The sequence below is a fragment of the Maudiozyma barnettii genome, assembly GCF_903064755.1.
Source record: "Maudiozyma barnettii strain CLIB 1767 genome assembly, contig: KABA2_01, whole genome shotgun sequence".
Lineage (NCBI taxonomy): Eukaryota > Fungi > Ascomycota > Saccharomycetes > Saccharomycetales > Saccharomycetaceae > Maudiozyma > Maudiozyma barnettii.
In genome coordinates this window covers 268,600-288,447 of record NW_024545238.1, presented here as the reverse complement: position 1 = coordinate 288,447, position 19,848 = coordinate 268,600, and the positions used below count along the sequence as shown (strand labels likewise).

General features: G+C 35.0%; 9 protein-coding genes across 9 annotated transcripts; 3 read left to right on the top strand and 6 right to left on the bottom strand.

The window, feature by feature from the left end:
- Positions 1–183: 183 nt before the first annotated feature.
- ADE57 (bifunctional aminoimidazole ribotide synthase/glycinamide ribotide synthase) lies at positions 184–2,571 on the bottom strand (the record flags this gene model as incomplete). Its single annotated transcript, XM_041548069.1, has 1 exon — positions 184–2,571. The coding sequence occupies one exon, from the start codon at positions 2,569–2,571 to the stop codon at positions 184–186; it is 2,388 nt and encodes a 795-aa protein (XP_041404003.1).
- A 1,492-nt stretch (positions 2,572–4,063) lies between these two features.
- Positions 4,064–6,064, top strand: MTO1 (tRNA modification protein MTO1; the record flags this gene model as incomplete). The annotated part of the gene is made up of 1 exon (XM_041548068.1): positions 4,064–6,064. The coding sequence occupies one exon, from the start codon at positions 4,064–4,066 to the stop codon at positions 6,062–6,064; it is 2,001 nt and encodes a 666-aa protein (XP_041404002.1).
- Positions 6,065–6,647: 583 nt separating this feature from the next.
- On the top strand, positions 6,648–7,514 carry HAP2 (transcription activator HAP2; the record flags this gene model as incomplete). Its single annotated transcript, XM_041548067.1, has 1 exon — positions 6,648–7,514. The coding sequence occupies one exon, from the start codon at positions 6,648–6,650 to the stop codon at positions 7,512–7,514; it is 867 nt and encodes a 288-aa protein (XP_041404001.1).
- Positions 7,515–7,814: 300 nt separating this feature from the next.
- CSE1 (importin-alpha export receptor) lies at positions 7,815–10,694 on the bottom strand (the record flags this gene model as incomplete). Its single annotated transcript, XM_041548066.1, has 1 exon — positions 7,815–10,694. The coding sequence occupies one exon, from the start codon at positions 10,692–10,694 to the stop codon at positions 7,815–7,817; it is 2,880 nt and encodes a 959-aa protein (XP_041404000.1).
- A 390-nt stretch (positions 10,695–11,084) lies between these two features.
- Positions 11,085–11,834, bottom strand: DOC1 (anaphase promoting complex subunit DOC1; the record flags this gene model as incomplete). The annotated part of the gene is made up of 1 exon (XM_041548065.1): positions 11,085–11,834. One exon carries the CDS (start codon positions 11,832–11,834, stop codon positions 11,085–11,087), a length of 750 nt encoding a protein of 249 aa, XP_041403999.1.
- A 266-nt stretch (positions 11,835–12,100) lies between these two features.
- On the bottom strand, positions 12,101–13,261 carry TAD1 (tRNA-specific adenosine deaminase; the record flags this gene model as incomplete). The annotated part of the gene is made up of 1 exon (XM_041548064.1): positions 12,101–13,261. One exon carries the CDS (start codon positions 13,259–13,261, stop codon positions 12,101–12,103), a length of 1,161 nt encoding a protein of 386 aa, XP_041403998.1.
- A 248-nt stretch (positions 13,262–13,509) lies between these two features.
- RTF1 (Rtf1p) lies at positions 13,510–15,189 on the bottom strand (the record flags this gene model as incomplete). The annotated part of the gene is made up of 1 exon (XM_041548063.1): positions 13,510–15,189. The coding sequence occupies one exon, from the start codon at positions 15,187–15,189 to the stop codon at positions 13,510–13,512; it is 1,680 nt and encodes a 559-aa protein (XP_041403997.1).
- Positions 15,190–15,633: 444 nt separating this feature from the next.
- GUS1 (glutamate--tRNA ligase GUS1) lies at positions 15,634–17,760 on the bottom strand (the record flags this gene model as incomplete). Its single annotated transcript, XM_041548062.1, has 1 exon — positions 15,634–17,760. The coding sequence occupies one exon, from the start codon at positions 17,758–17,760 to the stop codon at positions 15,634–15,636; it is 2,127 nt and encodes a 708-aa protein (XP_041403996.1).
- An 839-nt stretch (positions 17,761–18,599) lies between these two features.
- RAI1 (decapping nuclease) lies at positions 18,600–19,715 on the top strand (the record flags this gene model as incomplete). The annotated part of the gene is made up of 1 exon (XM_041548061.1): positions 18,600–19,715. The coding sequence occupies one exon, from the start codon at positions 18,600–18,602 to the stop codon at positions 19,713–19,715; it is 1,116 nt and encodes a 371-aa protein (XP_041403995.1).
- Between the last annotated feature and the right edge of the window lie 133 nt (positions 19,716–19,848).

Genomic DNA, 19,848 nt, shown 5'->3' with positions numbered 1-19,848 from the left:
TTCAACCTCGAGCTCCATTATAAGAAGCACTAAACCTGAGATGTCCTGGTTTGATATATATGAATTTAGTTACTTGAGTAGTGATTCTTGAGATTGTATGAATTAGTTCTATATAAATGTTATTGTACAATATGATTAAATATGTTTTTATTTCGAATATTTCGTTATTAAGTTTGTTATCATTCAATATAGATTAGTAGCATTGTTGACAACACAACCTGGGGCACCTGTTGGTTTTTCCACCAGAGTACCAATTTCGTAAATGGTTTCATTTGCTGCAGTTACCAGTCTCTTGACTTCCTCAACATTTTCTTTCTTTACTATCAAAACCATACCAACACCCATATTCAAAGTCTTTAAAATATCTTCAATTGGAACATTACCAGCTTTTCCAAACCACTTGAATACTTCTGGAACAGTCCATGTAGACATGTCTACTTGAGCTTGTAAATTTTTTGGGATAGCACGTGGAATATTTTCAATCAAACCCCCACCTGTTATATGAGCCAAACCTAATATCAACTTCTTCTTTAGAGAAGGAAGTAGTTGCTTGACGTAAATCTTAGTTGGAACCAGGGTACCTTCACCAAGAGTCTTGGAGTTATCCCATGGGCAAGGGTCACTCCATGACAGACCAACATGAGAGATAACTCTTCTGACTAAGGAGTAACCATTGGAATGTACACCATCAGATGCCAACCCTAGAAGGACATTGCCTGGCTCCATTTGATCCATCTTAGGTAGTATATTGTTTTTATTAACAGCACCAACAGCTGTACCATTAGTATCATAGTGACCTGGTGGGTACATACCTGGCATTTCAGAGGTTTCACCACCTACTAATGCACAACCGGCTTGTAAACAACCATCAACAACACCAGAAACAAAATCAGATGCAACCTTGATATCCAGCGCACCAGTTGCAAAATAATCTAGAAATAATAGAGGTTCGGCACCTTGTACTACTAAATCATTAACGTTCATTGCCACTAAATCAATACCGACAGTGTCATGGATGTTAGTTTCTTGTGCAATGATTAATTTTGTACCAACACCATCTGTGGCGGCTACCAATAAGGTTTCATCAGTATCATAACCAGCTTGTTTTAAGTCAAAGACACCACCAAAGCCACCAATATCAGAATCAGCACCTGGTCTTCTGGTAGATTTTACCATATCTTTAATTTTTTGGACTAAAAGGTTACCATTGTCGACAGATACCCCCGAGTCGGAATATGTTATAGATGTCTTTGGTGTATTTTCATCAAATGCACGGTGAGCAATATCCTTTCTGAAGTATTTTCCTTTGAAATCAATACAGTCAACAGCTTCATAAGCTTTAGCAACAGCACCTTTTAATGTCTTAGCAATCGCTGTGGTGGCAATAACTCTACCACCCGCAGTAACTAATTCGTTTTTCTCGTTGGAGAAGCTTGTACCAGCTTGGAAAATATATGCATCATTTGGTAATTTAGATTCATTGATTGTAATGATATCTCCTTTGTTGTAAGATTCTGGATAACCAGCAGCAGCTAATACAACAGTAGTGGCAAAATAATCTTTTTTAATATTAATTTCAACGGAGTCTAATCTGTGTTCTGCGGCAGCTAAAAATACTTGGGCTAGATCTGTCTCTTCAGTTAGTAGTGGCAAAACTGTTTGAGTTTCTGGATCACCAAATCTTACGTTGTATTCTAAGACTTTTGGACCAGTTGAAGTCAGTATAATACCAGTGAATAAGATCCCAACAAATGGCAAACGATCTTTTCTTAGCCCATCGATACTTGGCTTTATGATATTTTGATCAATTTCGTTCATAACCTTTGGAGTAGCAACAGGAGCAGGTGCGTAAGCGCCCATACCACCGGTGTTTAAACCAGTATCATTCTCGCCGATCCTCTTGTGGTCTTGAGCAGCTGGTAAGTTATAGTAGGAGTAACCATCAGAAATTGTTAAAATTGAAATTTCTTGACCTTCTAAGAATTCTTCAATAACTACAGATTCACCTGCAGAACCAAATTGCTTATCAACCATGATGGTCTTTAGAGCTTCAAGAGCTTCTTGTTGGTTAGTTGGGATAAGAACACCTTTACCAGCAGCAACACCGTCAGCCTTAATAACGACGTTCTTATCCTTTTCACTGTTTATATATTTCATGGCATTATCATAGTTGTCAAATTTTGCAAAGTTGGCTGTTGGGATATTGTGTCTCCTCATAAATTCCTTAGCAAAAACTTTGGAACCTTCAAGTTGTGCAACTTCTGCAGATGGACCAAATACAGGGATACCCACATTTGTGAAAAATGTTGTAATACCATCAACTAATGGTTGTTCAGGACCTGGGATAACAAGGTTTATATTGTTCTTTTGGGCAAAAGCTTGTAAATTAATGAAATTCTTTGGGATTGGTAATAAATCATCTTGAGTCAAATTCTCAACTTTTACAATTTGTTGAGTACCCCCATTGCCTGGAGTGACATAAATTTTGTTGACAGTTGATGATTGAGATAGTTTCCATAATAGAGCGTGTTCTCTACCACCGTTACCTAACACTAGAATATTTAATGACATGTTTTGTTGGGAAAAGTGAGAGTATATTGAGGTAAAATAATAAATTAATTGAGCCCGCGTATTCACCTGGATGTGTTAGTTACGCAATATAGTAGTATCCTTTTTTTAGATATTAGATAATCAATTTATTCTTGTCTAGTATAACTACAACTCGATGCGTTTCCAACAAACAAAACAAAATCAAAATACTCAGAAAACTTCAAGGATATTTCCTTTATATATTATTTGATAAACGATGATGTTGGTTACTGAATAAAATAAGGATCAGTCACACCTAAAGAGGACTGAATATGTTGTACATTTTTTTGACTGTTCTTTTTTAATTGGTGATATCAGTATTATTAAATGAATTAAAAATGTAATTAGCAACTAGTTGGTATGATTATGAGATGGCTAATATTCTTCATTATAGAGTACGCGGGTGATGGGAAAAGGGACATCGTTCAGAAAGCAACCCATAACATTTTTCACCGAGATTTTGACTCCGTGGGCTGTTGACTTCTCTCCCTGTAAAGTCAAAAATCCTAGCACGCAGTAAAATAATTTTTAAATTTTTTTCTTAGGCTGCCAATATCTTTTTCAATCCTGTTAACAATGAAATTGAATGGAGACAAACGGAAAAGAAGTCAAACTGAAGGCAGCGCCGTACTACATGATGTGTGTGTTTTTGATGCGATATTGTATAGTACTGTAGGGTAACCAAATCAGTTGATTTGAAATTATCAATGTAGTAGAGTTCGGTTGAACTCTACATTTTATATAAGTCTTTATATGTATCCCTGGACAGCTATTACTTATTCTAGGATAATATAATACTTTTTCTTTTATTATGGAAATTACCGAATCCAAGTAACTCTCTTTATTCGTTACTCTCTTTATGCATCCATTATACCTGACACCGAAAGTTTCTGTAGTGTGCGAGAGTGCTGAGGTAATGAGCATTAGAAGTCACAAAGTTATTCTATGTTGCTTAATTCAATGATTGAGGCTGTTCAATAAAACTATGAGAAGTGTTCTTAGTTAGGAGTGTTGCTGCTTATGTCACGTTATGGTGGTTCATGAGAATATTTCTAGACGTGATGCATCTCGACATCATAGAAAGAAAAAGAAAACTGGTTTCCAAATAGTTTATGATACTTCACTATTGAATCGGTTCATTGCCAACCCTCTCTTTATACTCACCCAATTCCAGATATCGACAACCAGTTGTCGATATCTGAAAATAAAGTAAATAAATTTGGAATCAGATTAGCCGCCTTTGATACATTAAACTTCATATTTATATTTATTTATGAATTTTGTCTGGTCGGACCGGTAGTGGTTGAAACAGTCCGCGGCGTGCGGCGTGGAGACATAGTTATTACTATTATCAATAATAATGGAAGCAGAAATATTTGGAAACACTATAAAGTGAGGAAAGTAATTCAGTGGATGCCCCAAATAATAGTCTACTACAAGGAGAAGGAAGTCTATCAAGGTTGTCGTCATTATTATGTGGAGAATAAGGAGAGTTCATGTAGTGAGATCTATATTGAACAGACGATGCAGCAAACGTCAAATCACGATGAATGCGGATCTGAAAGCTGCCATGGCATCGATACCTGAAAATGACGTGGTAGTCATCGGAGGTGGGCATGCCGGTTGTGAAGCATCCACAGGTGCAGCTAGAGTTGGGAGTAAGGCTGTTCTTGTGACGCCATCCATTAAGCAACTAGGTACTTGTTCATGTAACCCATCTATGGGTGGTGTCGGAAAAGGAACTCTGCTAAGAGAAGTAGATGCTTTGGATGGTGTAGCTGCAAGAATAACTGATAAAGCTGGTATTCAATTCAAAATATTGAATCAAAGTAAAGGTGCTGCCGTGTGGGGGCCTCGTGCTCAAATAGATAGAGGCTTGTATCTAAAAGAAATGCAAAAGGAATTAATAGATTATCCAAATTTGACTATCCGTGAAGGGAAAGTGAAAGATATTATTATAGATAAGGATATCCATAATTCGAATGGAGAATATGGTGAGGTGAAAGGGGTTATACTTGACGACGATACCATAATTCCATCCAAGAAGGTTATAATCACTACAGGGACCTTCTTAAGTGCAGAGATACATATTGGTTTAAAGACTATCCCAGCTGGAAGAATTAATGAACCTCCTACTTTTGGAATAAGTGAAACTTTAGCCCAGATTGGATTCCATCTTGGTAGATTAAAGACAGGTACACCAGCCAGGTTAGAAAAATCATCGATTGATTTTACTGGTCTTGAGAAACAATATGGTGATGAAATACCTACTCCAATGAGTTTTGTAAATGATTCAGTGACAATTAAAGACCAAATACTTTGTTATGGAACAAGAACAACTCCATACTTACATCAATATTTGAAAGATAATCTGGATAAAAGTATACATATTAGAGAAACTGTCAAAGGTCCTAGATATTGTCCTTCACTTGAGGCAAAAATTCTGCGTTTCTCCGATAAGGACTCTCATAAGATTTGGTTAGAACCCGAGGGATTAGATTCAAATGTGATATATCCTAACGGTATCTCGAACTCAATGCCTGAGGATGTACAGCTTCGTATGATGAGGATGATTCCAGGTCTTGAAAATGTGACAATCTTACAACCTGCCTACGGTGTAGAATATGATTATGTTGACCCTAGACAATTGAAACAAACTTTGGAGACAAAGCTAGTCACTGGTTTGTTTTTAGCCGGACAAATTAACGGTACAACAGGTTACGAAGAAGCATGTGCGCAGGGATGTATTGCTGGTATAAATGCTGGCTTAGCGGCTCTGTCAAAACCACTGTTGAAACTATCTAGATCAGACGCATACATTGGTGTCCTTATTGATGATCTGATTACTAAAGGTATTGAGGAACCATATAGAATGTTTACCTCTAGATCAGAATTTAGAATAACAGTGAGAGCTGATAATGCCGACTTTAGACTTACCGAGTTGGGTCATTCGGTAGGGGCAGTTCAACAAACTCGGTACGATATTCTTAAGAATGACAAAGATATTTATGATAATACTGTCGATAAATTGAAATCATTTAATTGTAACCACATGGAATGGTCTAATAAACTTGGTATAAAAGTAGCACCAGCTGCTTTGAATTATACCGCGTGGGATATTTTTAAATTTAACGGTGTTTCTTTGGAAAGATTAGTCGATAGTTTTCCTGAATTAAGAATTAACATTGATAATATTCCAAGAAGAGTCATTCAAAAGATTAACATACAAGGTAAATACAACCCATACATCACGAAACAAAATCAATTCATAAAGGCATTTCAAGCAGACGAAAATTTAGTCTTACCAACAGACTACGATTATTCACAAATACAAAGTTTATCATCCGAGTGTATAACGTTACTAAATACAATAAAACCCACCACAATTGGGCAGGCAAGACGGATCCAGGGAGTCACCCCAGCTGCATTATTCGAACTTTACCGTCTACTTAATAAAACTGCAAAACAATATTAAATTAAATTTGTTTACCGTATAACAGTATATAATATTAGCATTCATGTAAATAATAGTTACTTATTCTTAATGAAAGAAAACTCTAAGCTATCTTTTCCTAATGACTATTGACATAATTATCGTTGTGGACGTGAATCACCAAAGCAGGGTAACTAAATCTTCCATTTTCTTCTCAAAGAAAAACCGAAGAACTTCTGAAAGATAAACAAAAATTAAAAAATGGGGTAAGATAAATATATAATGCATGGCCGTTAAATGCAGAAATTCAACTAACAAGGGTTATCATCCAATAAATAAATAAATCATATCCAAGATAACAAAAAACACAAGGGAAAGGATACTTACATTTATCCAGGAACGTTGTTGTTAGATTGTTAGACTATTTTATCATAAAAAATACGAGAATCGTAAGAAATATAAAAAGCGGTTCATGTTTTCGTAGAAGATTTCTACATTTTTTAAGATAGTATAATTAATAGATATTGAGGTAATAAAGAAAAGCACCCATTGCATATACATTACAAAATAATATTGTTGGAGGAGTGAAGTTACTACTAGAAAATTTTAAAAATAGGAGGGAACAATGAATACTAATGAAGACAACTATCGTCCATTAGAAGCGGATTTGATCCACACGAATATCGGAATTTCCAATCCTTTATCCACAGATACCCAAAATGATAGTAATAGTGTAATTAATCGTACCAATTCTCATACTAGTGCATCTGATCTTTATTTATACAATAGATTGAATAGGGGAGCTACAGAGAAAGTGACTTCGAATATGTACATGAATGATATCCATCCGTTGAATAATAAAAATGATAAACTTGAAACTAATGATATTGACTCAAATATAAATGTGAATACAAGGAGTACTTTGAATGATATCTCTCACTCAAATATAGAGACACAACTAATAAATAAACTTGATCCTAGCGATCCTACTGATCTTGTTATGGACGACCACAGTGTGACTCAACACGATATGACATCAGAATATAATACAGATGTTGTCAATACTGAAAGGGAAACTACTCCGGATCAACCTTTCTATGTTAATGCTAAACAATATTACAGGATATTAAAGAGGCGTTACGCTAGGGCAAGGCTGGAAGAAAATCTACGTATATCAAGAGAAAGAAAGCCCTATTTACACGAGTCGCGACATAAACATGCAATGCGTAGACCAAGAGGACAAGGTGGAAGATTCCTAACAGCTGCCGAAATAGAAGATTTAAAGAGTAGAGGTAGGATTGATGAAAATGGTGATGTCATACCTGAAGACAAAGAAAATAATAATGATGAAAATGAAGGTACTGAGAATGTTGTGAAGAATGATATCGCAAAGATTGTTAATAAAGATGATAATAATAATAATAATAATAGCACGGAGAAAACAAATGTGTCTATTACATCAGAAGTAATGCCAATAAAGGATAAAAAATAAAAAATAAAAAGAAGAACTTTCGAAAGTAATAGAAATTTGTATCTATTTTTCCAATGTATTGAAAAAGGCATACACTATACAGTCATGGTAATATTCTTCTAATTTATTAAATGATATATGTGGATATAATTATGTATCATTTAAATTTGTATTATAAATAGTAATTTGAAAGTCTTTTAGCGCATTTATTTAACGAATAAGAGGAGTTTCCATAAATGTTGAAAAATATTGTTATTCGTTAATGGTACTTTAAATAACTTAATGTAGTGTATATATTACGGTATAAAAATAAATCTATCGTTATGCGCCAGTTAATAGTTGGTTTAATTTTGTTTGAGTTTCGTTGGTTAGATTTGGGAGAATGGAACTAGAAAAGTTTGCGCCTTGGCTAGCTACATACTTGCCCAATAATTGACCGACATAGATTTTTAAACCATTGGTTAAGTCTACTTCTGGTAATGGATCTACAGCTTTTTCGCTTACAACGCCTAATTTACTGAAAGACGAGCCGAATGTCACAATTTCTTCCATATTCTCCAAGTCAACAAAATCATTCTTAAAGCTTGTCACATCCTCTGATACTAAGGTTGTTATTAATATTTCGAAGGTTGGAACAATAAGCTGTGGATATTTGTTGGTAAATAGTGAACTTGCTGTCACTATCTTTGTGGCGCCTAATAATGCAATTTTACGGTCAAGTAGATTACCCAATGTTGGCAAAGTTGGGATAATAAAGGAGTTCCAAATTTGAGGAAAAATACCTTCTTGGACTTCATCTATAAATTGCACAACAAAGTCTCCATTTAACTTCCAGGATATTAGAAATAAGAAAACGACTAATTTCTTGACATATCTTTCTGTTTTGGAGCTTTGTAAACGTTGAAGAAGTAATACCGCTATTTGTTTTAAATATGGTTTCAACTGATCAAGGTTTGTATACAACATGATAGACTCAAGGAGCTCAAATCCATGTACTTCATATGCTTTAGATGCAATTAGTCTTTGAAAAACACCTAACACTGGAATCAAATCGGGAAAGACGCTCTTGTCAAACTTAATTAAATCTTTCAATAACCTGGTTACAGCAGGAACATTACCCTTCAGATCCCAAACGGATGGGGATAATAAAGGTTGTGCCAATTGTTTGACCGTATCAGGGACAGCACCTACCTTTTCCACCCCAAATGATATTAGTTGGAAAACGTATGCGACGAATTCCTGTATATCCTCAGATAAAATATGTAAGAAACAAGGCATCATTGAGTTAATTATTGGGATTAAAGATTCAGCAGGTGTGTACCTCAGAAGGCATCCAACAGACTCAAATGTGTAGTGAGAGAACCTTGGGTTAGATGGATTTTTCATAATGACGTTGATTATACTGATTAGTTGATTTAACAAATTAGGGAACGATCCTTGAATAGTGTCTTCGGCTGTTTGTAATACTCTAAAAACAGCCTTCATTAAAAATTCATTTTCAGCCAATTTTTCAGGTACAGTTCCCTGTTTCATTATTAAACTTATTAGATTACCTAACAACATTTCAGTACTGGAACTAAGATCATTTTTATTGAAAATGAAGTTTGGAGATGATACGGACTCTCTAATAGACAAAATTCTTTCGATGGTAACTGCAGCATAGGTGTAAACAACGTACTCATCAGATGTTAGAAAGGTTGCCAACATTGGTAAAATTTCTATTAGTTGATTTTTACTCAATTGGTTTCTAAACACATATATGAATTTAATGGCATCTACCCTTAAGATGTTATTAGGGACATTACCGGTCAAGTCAGGGATAATTTGGGTACTGAAAAATTCAACTACATTCATTTGAGAATTAGTCGTAGATACACCAGCACTTGTTATATTTCCGGTAATTGCTAAGGTGGTAAATAAAAAGACATATAGGTCCTTATATTTCCAGTTTTCTGCCGGATTTGATTGGTATTGTTCAAAGAACTTTTTCATATGTATCATGAATGTATTTGTAACTAATGTTTCATTTTTTTCTTTCAATTCATTAAGAAAATCAGTACATGCTCTTCTTCTTGTATCTGTATCTGACCCTTCAAGATCTCTTCTGATGTATTCAATCGGATCATCTTCAAATAACTCTATGTCTGATTCACGAAGAGTAACATTTGGCAAAATTACTTGTTCTGTTAAATTGTTCATGGCCTCTTGGTTGTTGAACATTTCAAAATATTTTGGATTACGGGAAACAGCAGTTAAAAAAGCTAGAGATTTCGAGACTAAGATATCATATTTCGGTTCATCTGAGGTGGATGTTAATAGTGACCAAGTGATTTCGATAAAACCATTGACCATTGGGCTGAAAACATCGTCATATCTTGTGGTATATAGTTGAACAACTTCCTGTATAGCAGATTTTACCTTAGTTATAATACTCGCATGTTCTGGATCATCTGGGTCCTCTAATAGTGTGTTTGAGTAGTTTAGGTACTTATGTAGGATACCCATACCCTGTTGAATGTTATCTTCAAAAAATTCAGGGATATCCTGACAGTTAAAATCATAATATAATTTGAGCAAAACTAATAAAACATCGAATAATACTGTTAGATGTGGTGTATTATTTTTATTTTCATCGATCTGTTTGTCTACAGTTTCTAAAAGGCTTAAAAAAGGAACTGTAAATTTATCCAAAACTAGTTTGATTTCCAAAAAGAGATCATCAGATCTAAATAATGGTCTCCACCTTTTAAATATGGAATGTGCAACAATCAAAACACCTTTGTTCAGAACCATATTATCTGGAGAAAGTCTGGATACCAGATCATCTAAGAATCCAGGCCATCTGACTGGAAAATCAGAGTCTGCAATGATAGAAATGGACTCACCAATTTGGATTTGCAAGTTTGTTGGTAAACTAATCATCAATGGTAGGATTTCCTTCTTAATTAACTCCACATTTGATGCAGAAAGGAGATGGTTACCATTTTCATCAACCCATTTTCTCTTCAAGAAATTCTTGAAAAATAAGGCACCTGCTAATCTAGTAGATATGGACAGATTTTCCGCCGCCACTATGTGTAATAGTGTTAAACCAAAACCATCCTGACTCTCAAGTTCCTTAAGACTCTTTTCTGCTAATTTTGATGTCGATGCAATAACTGAATCGGATAATAGTTTGGAAACTATTTCAATGTCTGACATATTCTATTAATGTTATCCCTATGCGTGTTTAAGAAAAGAAGAGAAAATATTCCGTCCCACTTTGGCTATGGGATAGATCTGGATATAGAATGTGTGAAAGAATATCTTGCAATTGGCTTTTGTTTGTAGTGGAAGGTAATCTAGTTTCATCTAAATTGATGTGATTTCAAATAATTTTTCAACTCTGACTGAAGAAAAAAACGTTTTAAGTGAGAAAAAAAGCTACAAAAATTTGGGTCACGTGTAAAAGTATTTGAATGCTATAATTACATATATTTGTGTATATACAAATAAGTAGTCTAGTCTTAATGATAAAAGTTGAGTATTACGTACTATTTTTTTGTGATTATGTTGTAGAATGCAAGACGGGTCAATTGTGGGAGTTCTATATCACCTAATTGTATATCCCCGTAATGAACTTGAATTACCAGCGACATTCGTTTCTGGTTGCAAGAAATTTTCTTGTTGCCTTCTCACTTGGGGAGAATATACCCTTACCCCTCTTAGATGTGTATCTTTACCATTTTCATGATTTATTGGGAACACTAATCTTAGGAATTGACATTTCATCAAGTTATCTTTCCTATTATCCTTAAAGGTCAGCCCTACCCATCCATCTAAGTGTTCGATATGATAACTTTTGTAAAATACAGCATCAGAGGGACTATGTCCCACGTATAACTTAAATAATTTAGGTGTATACGACTCATCTGATGCTAGGGAGAAATACAGTGCCAGTGATATTATGTCTATTCGGTGACTGAAATATATATCTACGGTATGGGGTTGGCCTCCATCACTTTGCCAAAATGAGTTGGGATCATCGTTCAATACGTTTTCTATAGGGCTACCACCTTTGGTAGACGACGCTAGCCATAGGGCCATGCTGTTTACACAAAGCAAATCCTGGCCCTCCATTGCCTGGAGACCAAGTTTAAAAAGAACACCTGATTTTAAGTCGTCAATGTCTGGTAGATCATCATCCATATTAAATCTGTTTATGTACATTGGATCCATATTAGCATTTTCTGAAGTATCATCAATGATAGTTACTTGTTGCCTTTTAGTTGAGGTTACTGGTTTAATGGCATCTATCGGAGCCAGTTTATTTAGTATATTTTGTATATTTTGTGAATTCATAACTATTTGATTCAACAGTATCAGATCTTGTCCATAATGGTGTTATTAATGTTGTATCGTCCTTTTTTGGGGTAAATGTATGAAAGATATTTTACGCTATTGTGGTTTTTATTTTTTGGTTCTATTTGGCATTGTGGTTGTTATATGAAAAGTAAATATACGTCCCTAACAAGATTTAAAACAAAAAATAAAGTAGCTAAATTGAGACGTATTATCCATAGTAAATTATTCATCGAAATTTATGTTATGTTTATAAATATTATATATCAAATGTTACAGTCATCTTCAAGTGTTGGAACCCACCCCTCTGAAGAAAGCACGTGTCTGAAATGCTCAACCATGACTCTCCTAGATTTTTGATGGTGTTTAAACTGAACGTATGATTTGTCACGTTCAGAATTTATCTGATTGTAAAGTTTCCACTGAGAATAACGACTAATTGCCGTTTCACACCCTTTACGAAGAGGTTTAGATCCTTTTGAATATGAACCGTTTTTCACACCATTCAAAATAGCTTGTTCTTGAATGTTGAACTGATCGAAATACAGTTTAATGGAGCTCATCGCACTTGGAGTTTCTTCAACCGATTGTTTATCATCTACGAATTTTCCTTCGCAATTCTCTATGTCGAAAAGTTTAGGTTGATAAGATTGTTCTCGATCCGAAGTATTTTGAAATCTATCTTGGAAGCATCTTTTAAGACCAATTGAATCCGTTTCGTTTAATGAAGGTATTATTAAATAGTTGAGGTATATTGGTTCACTCAGTAATTCGTATGTTAGGCAATTTAATAGAGAGGTTACCTGCTTTGTACACAATTTATCAGAACATGACTTAGAGAAGGTGATTTGAGAATCGTATCGTCCTGGTTTGCTCCTTACATAACCTTTCTTTGTGAAATTTAATCTTCCTCTCAGAATCGTACTGTTCTCACATTTTAAGTACTGTGTTTTATTATCATCAGGGATTTCAAATGTTTCGGAAGTTTCATCCTGGGATTCGATTGTGTTCATGCTTGCATCACCGCAAGGTACCCTGGATATATATAGTATCAATTGATTTTCCATTTTCCATATATATTTATCGTCTACTTCATTGATTAAATCAGATGTCTCGCCTTCTTTCAAATTCTTAATATGATGCAAAATTACAGTATTCAGTCCTCGTATTGAAAGTATTTCAGCATGGCAATCGTGTAACATCTTCCCATTACTTCTCTTAAGTAACTCATTAGGGAGAGCTTTGACGCCAGTAGACATACATATCATTCGTATTTTATCATCTCTAGAATTCCATGCAACTATTGAAGCCAGAACAGTCCATTCTTTGGTGCCATTGGACTTGATAACAGGTTTGCTACTAGGTTTCAACTTGGAATATTCATCGTAGATCAGGGCAGTAATACGCTGCTTCAGAACGGAATCCATCACAGAATCGGTTGTTCGCAAAGAGACATCACAAAAGATTAAGTATATAGTCTAGCCTATGCTACAGCAGTTCAGGCTACATGATTGATTTTTTTCGTTGTCTATCATTTAAAAAAAACTTTACTTAAAATGCACTCAACTTTTCAGTTAAAAAATAATAATAAAAAAATAACATTTGGAGTTTAATTGAAAAGGATTAATAATATAATAACATAACTAGAACTAAAGTAATATCCTTTACGTAACTATTACAAATTTATACTGATATCGAAATTTATATTACTAATTACCTTTTCGAGACCACCTAAACGTCTAAATTGAGCTACCAATAATTCATTTTCCTTTTTTACCTTAGCAATCTCATTCTCTTCCAATTTCTTTTGAATTGCAAGCTCTTTTGCCTTCTCATTCTCTTCCTGTTGTATATCTTGATAGTAAATCTTGGTTCTGGTCTTTAATCTACTGAATGGGTCACTCTTTGAATCAAAAGTACTTTCTTTCTTGGTATGCTCAACAGTTTTAGTTTTGTCCATATTTAACTTTCTATTTTTTGATGTTAACGCACCTAATTTCTTGCTACCAGCTTGGTCATTTTCATGATGCTTTTCATACATGTTCATTCTTTTCTCGAAACTGTTTAGTTGAGCTGAGTATTTCGCAATATCCCTCTCATTACCATTTTCTCTCGCATATTGGAGTTTTTCTTTCAACACAGTCTTTTCAAGCACTGCATTCGTACCAGATAATTTTTTGTTAAACAGCATTCTATTTTTCACGATAGTATCTGTCGTTTTATCAGTCAATGGTTCCGAAACAAATGCAACTAATTCTTTGGACTTGCTGTTTAGATTATATACCGTTGGTTTAGAAGTATGGGAACCCTCAAGTGCCCTGACATATCTATCATATTCTTGTTGTGTTATGAGACCATCACTGAAGAAACTCATTTGGAACACTTTTCTATCTTTTCCTTGCGTCACACCAAAATATTGATTCGTGAAAAATTTACCCATATTGTATGGTTTTTGGAAGAAAACTTTTTCAATTTTAACCATTCTGTAATTTGTTTGACCTGAACGTTTATCTACACCAACATTCACCCTACCATAACAACCTTGGATGATATCATTAAATTCTGGGTAAAAACAATATTTCGCAACGAAGGAACGGCCGATTCTTAATTTATTGAAATCACTGACTTCTGAATCTCTAGATGTTTCTTCTTCCGCCCATTCCACTTCTTCCTCATCCTCAGTGTAACGAGATTTTCTGTTCAATGGGTTGTAACCTTCGTCATCTTCGTCATCTTCCAGATATTCTTGGTCCTCGTCCTCGTCCTCATATTCATCTTTGTATACTTCCTCATCTTCGTCTTCTTCAAAGTCTTCATCATCTGAGTAATTTTTCTTTTGATTCTTTCTCTCTCTTTGTCTCTTTAATTGGGATAATTTAGATGCTTTCAGATCAGAATGGCCAGTTTGGTGAGTTGTCCTACCAGAGGAACGAACCTTTTTGTTATCCTGTTTGTTATTTTCTTGATGTTTCTGTAACCCTCTGTTACGTTCTCTGAACAGTTTCCTTTCCTGGTATTTTCTCATAGCTTGAGATCTCTCGAAAAGTAAAGTTTCACGTTCCATTTCCGGCAAGGACTCTAAATGTTCACGATCCTCCTCATCCTTATATTTACCTTCTAATGGAAACGGATTTTCTTCTTCTTCTTCTTCTTCTTCCTCCTCTTCATTATTCCTGTGGGTTCTTCCAGAACCCATATCCTCTGGATTATAGTCGTCTTCCTCGTCACTTACTTCTTCAATTGTTCTCTTCTTAGAGGCGTTATTCTCAGATTTCTTGGAGTGAGATGTTAGAATCTCCTCTTCGTCTTCGTCAGCACCAGCAAGAGCTAATAAATCTTCATCAATGTCAGACATTTTTTCACAATATATATATATATCAGTGCTATTTCCTATTTGGATATTTATGAAGTTTGTTAATTTATAAATTTGAACGCCATAGGTGAAATGCGATTATCAAGGCCTTTTTATTTGTGTTCTGGTCTAACTCTAATGTCCTGTTAGAAATTTCAACCGATATTGAAAGTTGTTCCTCTTTGAGCGAAAACAACAGATAAAACTAAGGGCGCCAAGTTCGTGCAATGTGATATTTAATAGAGGCTAATTGAAAACGCTTCGAACATCCTCAATAAATTGCTGAACCTAAGTTCAGGTCACATTGCTCTGAAGAAGTGGTACGCCTAATTTAAATCATCTATAAAAAAATATGTAGTATTAGATTAGTTGATTAAAAAATATATTCCTTCCCAATACAAAAGAGTTGCGTGATTTGTTCACAAAATCATATTCATAAGGTTAAAATTATTTCTTAGCACCGTACTTGTTAACAGCCTTACCATCTGGGATGGTAAAGAAAGTGTATGGCTTACCATCCTTTGGTAGAGCATCAAGTCTGTAATAACCCTTTCTCTCGAATTGGATGATGTCGCCAACCTTCATGTCCTTAACATTCAGGTCAGCAATTGCATCAGTATGGAATTCAGTGACTGGGGTCAAGAAGTCTTCGAAACTTTCATCTTCCTCCAATTTGTCCTTAGAGATTAAGTGGTCAAAATCGACAAGGTCAACTGGAACAGAGTCCTCAGTGTCGGCTAACCAAGTCAACTTATGTTTCGTCTTCTTGAAGTCACCTTCTAGATGTAGGGTACCTTCCAAAGAGCCGTCAGCATTCTTCTTGGTGATGATGACATTACCCCAGTCCATTAAGGTAACTTCCTCATTGTCATCTAGAGAGTCAGCATCTTCCTTGTCAATAACAACATCCCTGTAGTAGATGACCTTCTTTTCACCCACAGCTGGGTTCTTCTTGTGTTTTGGTTTCATTTCAACCTTTGGAGTTCCTGGAGCATCGGCACCTTCAATGTGAAGTTTTACTGGTTCAACGATTGCGGTGTGTCTTGGAGCAACAGGGTCAATGACCTTCTTGTTGAAAGCCCAGATCAAGTTCCATTCCAGGTTAATAACGTTTCTAGATGGACCTTGAGATAAAACGAAGTTTCTTAAACCTTCAACAGTCATACCTCTTCTTCTTACACCTCTAACAGTTGGGAATCTTGGATCGTCCCAGTTGGAGACTAAGTCTTTGTCGACCATCCATTGCAACTTTCTCTTAGAGAGTAGAGTTCTAACGAAGTTAACACGAGCAAAATCCCAGATGTGTACCTTTCTCAAATGTAGGTTTTCCAACATCCAGTCATATTGCGCATTACGGTCTCTGTATTCAATAGTACGCAGGGCATGAGTGACACCTTCGATAGAGTCAACAATTGGAACACAGAAATCATAGGTTGGGTAGATCTTCCATGTGGAACCAGTTCTGTGATGTGGTGTCAAGTTACATCTGTAGACAACAGGGTCTCTTAGAGTCTTGTTCAAGGCAGCGTAATCGATCTTGGCACGGACACAGTTCTTTAGACCTTCTTCTGAACCATTCTTCATGTCTTCAGTAAAGATTTTCAAATTCTCTTCGACAGTACGTTCTCTTCTGGCAGATGCAATACCATCCATACGTTCCTCTCTCATCTTCTCGGTTGGAGTATCGTCACAGTAAGCTTTACCTTCCTTGATCATAGTAACACACATATCGTACATTTCTTGGAAGTAATCAGAGGAGTAAGTGATTCTGTCACCCTTAATACCTAACAAAGAAAGATCTTCAAGAATAGAATCTTGGAATTCTTCTTTTTCCTTAGATGGGTTGGTATCATCGAATCTAATGATCAATTTACCCTTGTACTCTTGAGCAAAGTATTGGTTCAACAGAGCAGCTTTAGCATGACCAATATGTAGGTACCCAGATGGTTCAGGTGGGAAACGAGTAACAACGTGACCCATCTTGGCATCAGGCAAATCAATTTCAAAGTTAGCCTTGTGAACTTCCTTCTTCTTACCAGAAGTAGCAGCTTTCTTTAGTTCTTGTAGTGATTTGGTTAGAGATTCATGAGCCTCATGGAATAAAGGATCCAATTCGAACAAAGTATACCAACGAGAGACATTGACATCAACTTTGTTCTTGATAATGGAACCGACCATTCCGTTAGATCTCAAAGCACCCCAACAAGCAACATCAGCAGCAGTGTAATGTAGGCCACCTAGGATGAAAGTTCTCAAGTTCAATTGAGTGTCAAGGTGTTCCAAAGATTGAGACAACTTTTGGAAGTTCTTGATAACCAATTCTTCATTGGCAATCTTAATCCACTTAGCGGTTTCTTCCTTGTTGGAATCAATGAACACTTGTGGGAAAGCGTCGACAATGGCTTGGAAAGTGTTTTCGGTGGAACCGTTGAAAGTGGAAGGCGCAGCCTTCTTGTCGTCAACAAATTCAACCTTAACAGATTCTGGCTTAGCATTGTTTGCAATACGAGCAGCAATCAAGTCGGCGTAAGCAACAACTGGAGCCTTACCGTTGATAACTAAAGTAGCAGACATGTTTCTTTAGATGACTGTGTATTTTTATGTAAATATTTGAAGAAAAAATATTGAATAATAATAAAAAGATACTGTGAGCTATTGGTTTATATATATCTGTACAAGTGTTTAAGAAATATGTTTGAAAGAATATCATGATCATTGTCCAATTCCATTCATTACCTTAGCGATCTTACTAGTAGAGATTTCTGTTTTCCCATCGCGATCGCTTTGCGGCCAAAATTTTTCAGTTCAATTTTTTTTGGTGTGAGAGAGAGTTATCTGTTATCCTGCGGTGTTTTCTGTTAAATATTTTGGGCTTATCACTAGAGTGAGATAACCAATAGATTAATTATGTGATTCATGATAAATTAGATAGCTAAAATAGATATCGAGTTTTGCAATCAGAAAGGAGAATAATGTGATATGAAGTTAGAAGTAGTGATAAATGTAAACTAATATGAGCAAAAAGATATTATCAGAATATTGATAAGATAGTTTTCAATGTTTCAATTGTTAGCATATGAGAGAAATTTTGTCATTGAACTGTCTACTATCGCTTAGTACGAGGAGTACAACTGAAAAAAAATTGTCGCTGGGGGCAATAATTAGCGATGAGCTCATTATGCTAAAAAATTTATTATTATTGAACATAGCCACTAATATATGGTTTTTCAAGTCTGTGAAAACAAAGAGATATATTAAACTTTAGGTATTAGATATATCTTGTTATAAATTCATTTCTACAATAACACGGGGTGTATCTAGTTAAGTACAATTGATAGACTGAAGAGAGCAGTTTTAACTTTCTAGGAAAAATCTATTTCATATTATTTGGTTTTGATTTTGATTTTGGGAAAATGGCAATCACTTCAAACCTTTTTATAAATCAAAAAGGTTCAACTACTGCATTAAAGCAACCTAAAGAGATCGGTTATTACTCTAGAAATCAAAATGGGGAGTATTTGATTCAACAGCAGACTCAATTGAAGTACTATTATCTGCCGAATTCTGACCTTGAAAGAAACTTAGATCTTTCCAGTGGTTTAAAGAAATTTAAGAATTGTGAAGGTACATTTGAGGATACTTATACAATTCATGGTTTATTAAAATCTATCCAGTATAACGAACAACATAAGGGGAAGAGAATTAAAGGTGACATCATTGCTACAACAGAGACTATAACAAAATTGATCCTTGGTGCATTTGATAATACAAATATTAACCCTATAGATATGGTAGTGGTATCATATGATGGACAATTGTTTATTAAGGAACGGAAACAGGTAACACCTGCCACAATTGATATGAATAAATACTCGAATTATAAATTTAAAGCACTGTCAACCCTTTCTCAATCGTTACCATTGGAATCAAGAGAAATTCTAGAGAAAAGACATAAAAAATTGTGTAATAATGGTGACAAATTTGTTAGTGTGACAAAGACAGGTGTTGGTAAAGTGAAGTTGATTCTTTCGGCAGATATTGATTGTATTTTTGATTTTAAAGAAGAAAATAAAGATAATTTAAAGCATTATACGCAATTAGTTTGTAATCCTACTGTTAACACCATTTCAGAATCACATAAATTTGAAAATGGTATGTTTCGGATCTGGTTAAAATGTTTCCTTGCCGGTATACCTAGAATAATATGTGGATTTAAAGATGATGGTTATATATTGAAGACCGTTGAAGAATATGCAACAAACGAGATTCCAATCTTATTGAAAGAAAACAATCCAGAGGTTGGATCTAAGTGCCTAGATGCTATCAAATGGTACGGCTTATTTACGGAATGGTTGCTAAAAATTATCCCACATGGAGACACTAAAGAAATTAAACCATTCAAGTTGATTTTGGCTGATAATCATTTAAAGCTACATGAAATTGAGGCTAGTGATCCTGAATTTGAACATTTTGCTCAAGGAGATGGTGTATTATCCTCTGAATTTAAAGAATGGAGAAGTTCATTATAGCCATTAGATATATACATAGATAGATATATAGAAATTTATCTCAATCGGCATGCATCATAAAAAAACAAATATTCCACTTTCTAGTAATGTCATGTTTATAAGTTGTATTATTGATGTGTCATATGTAGAACTA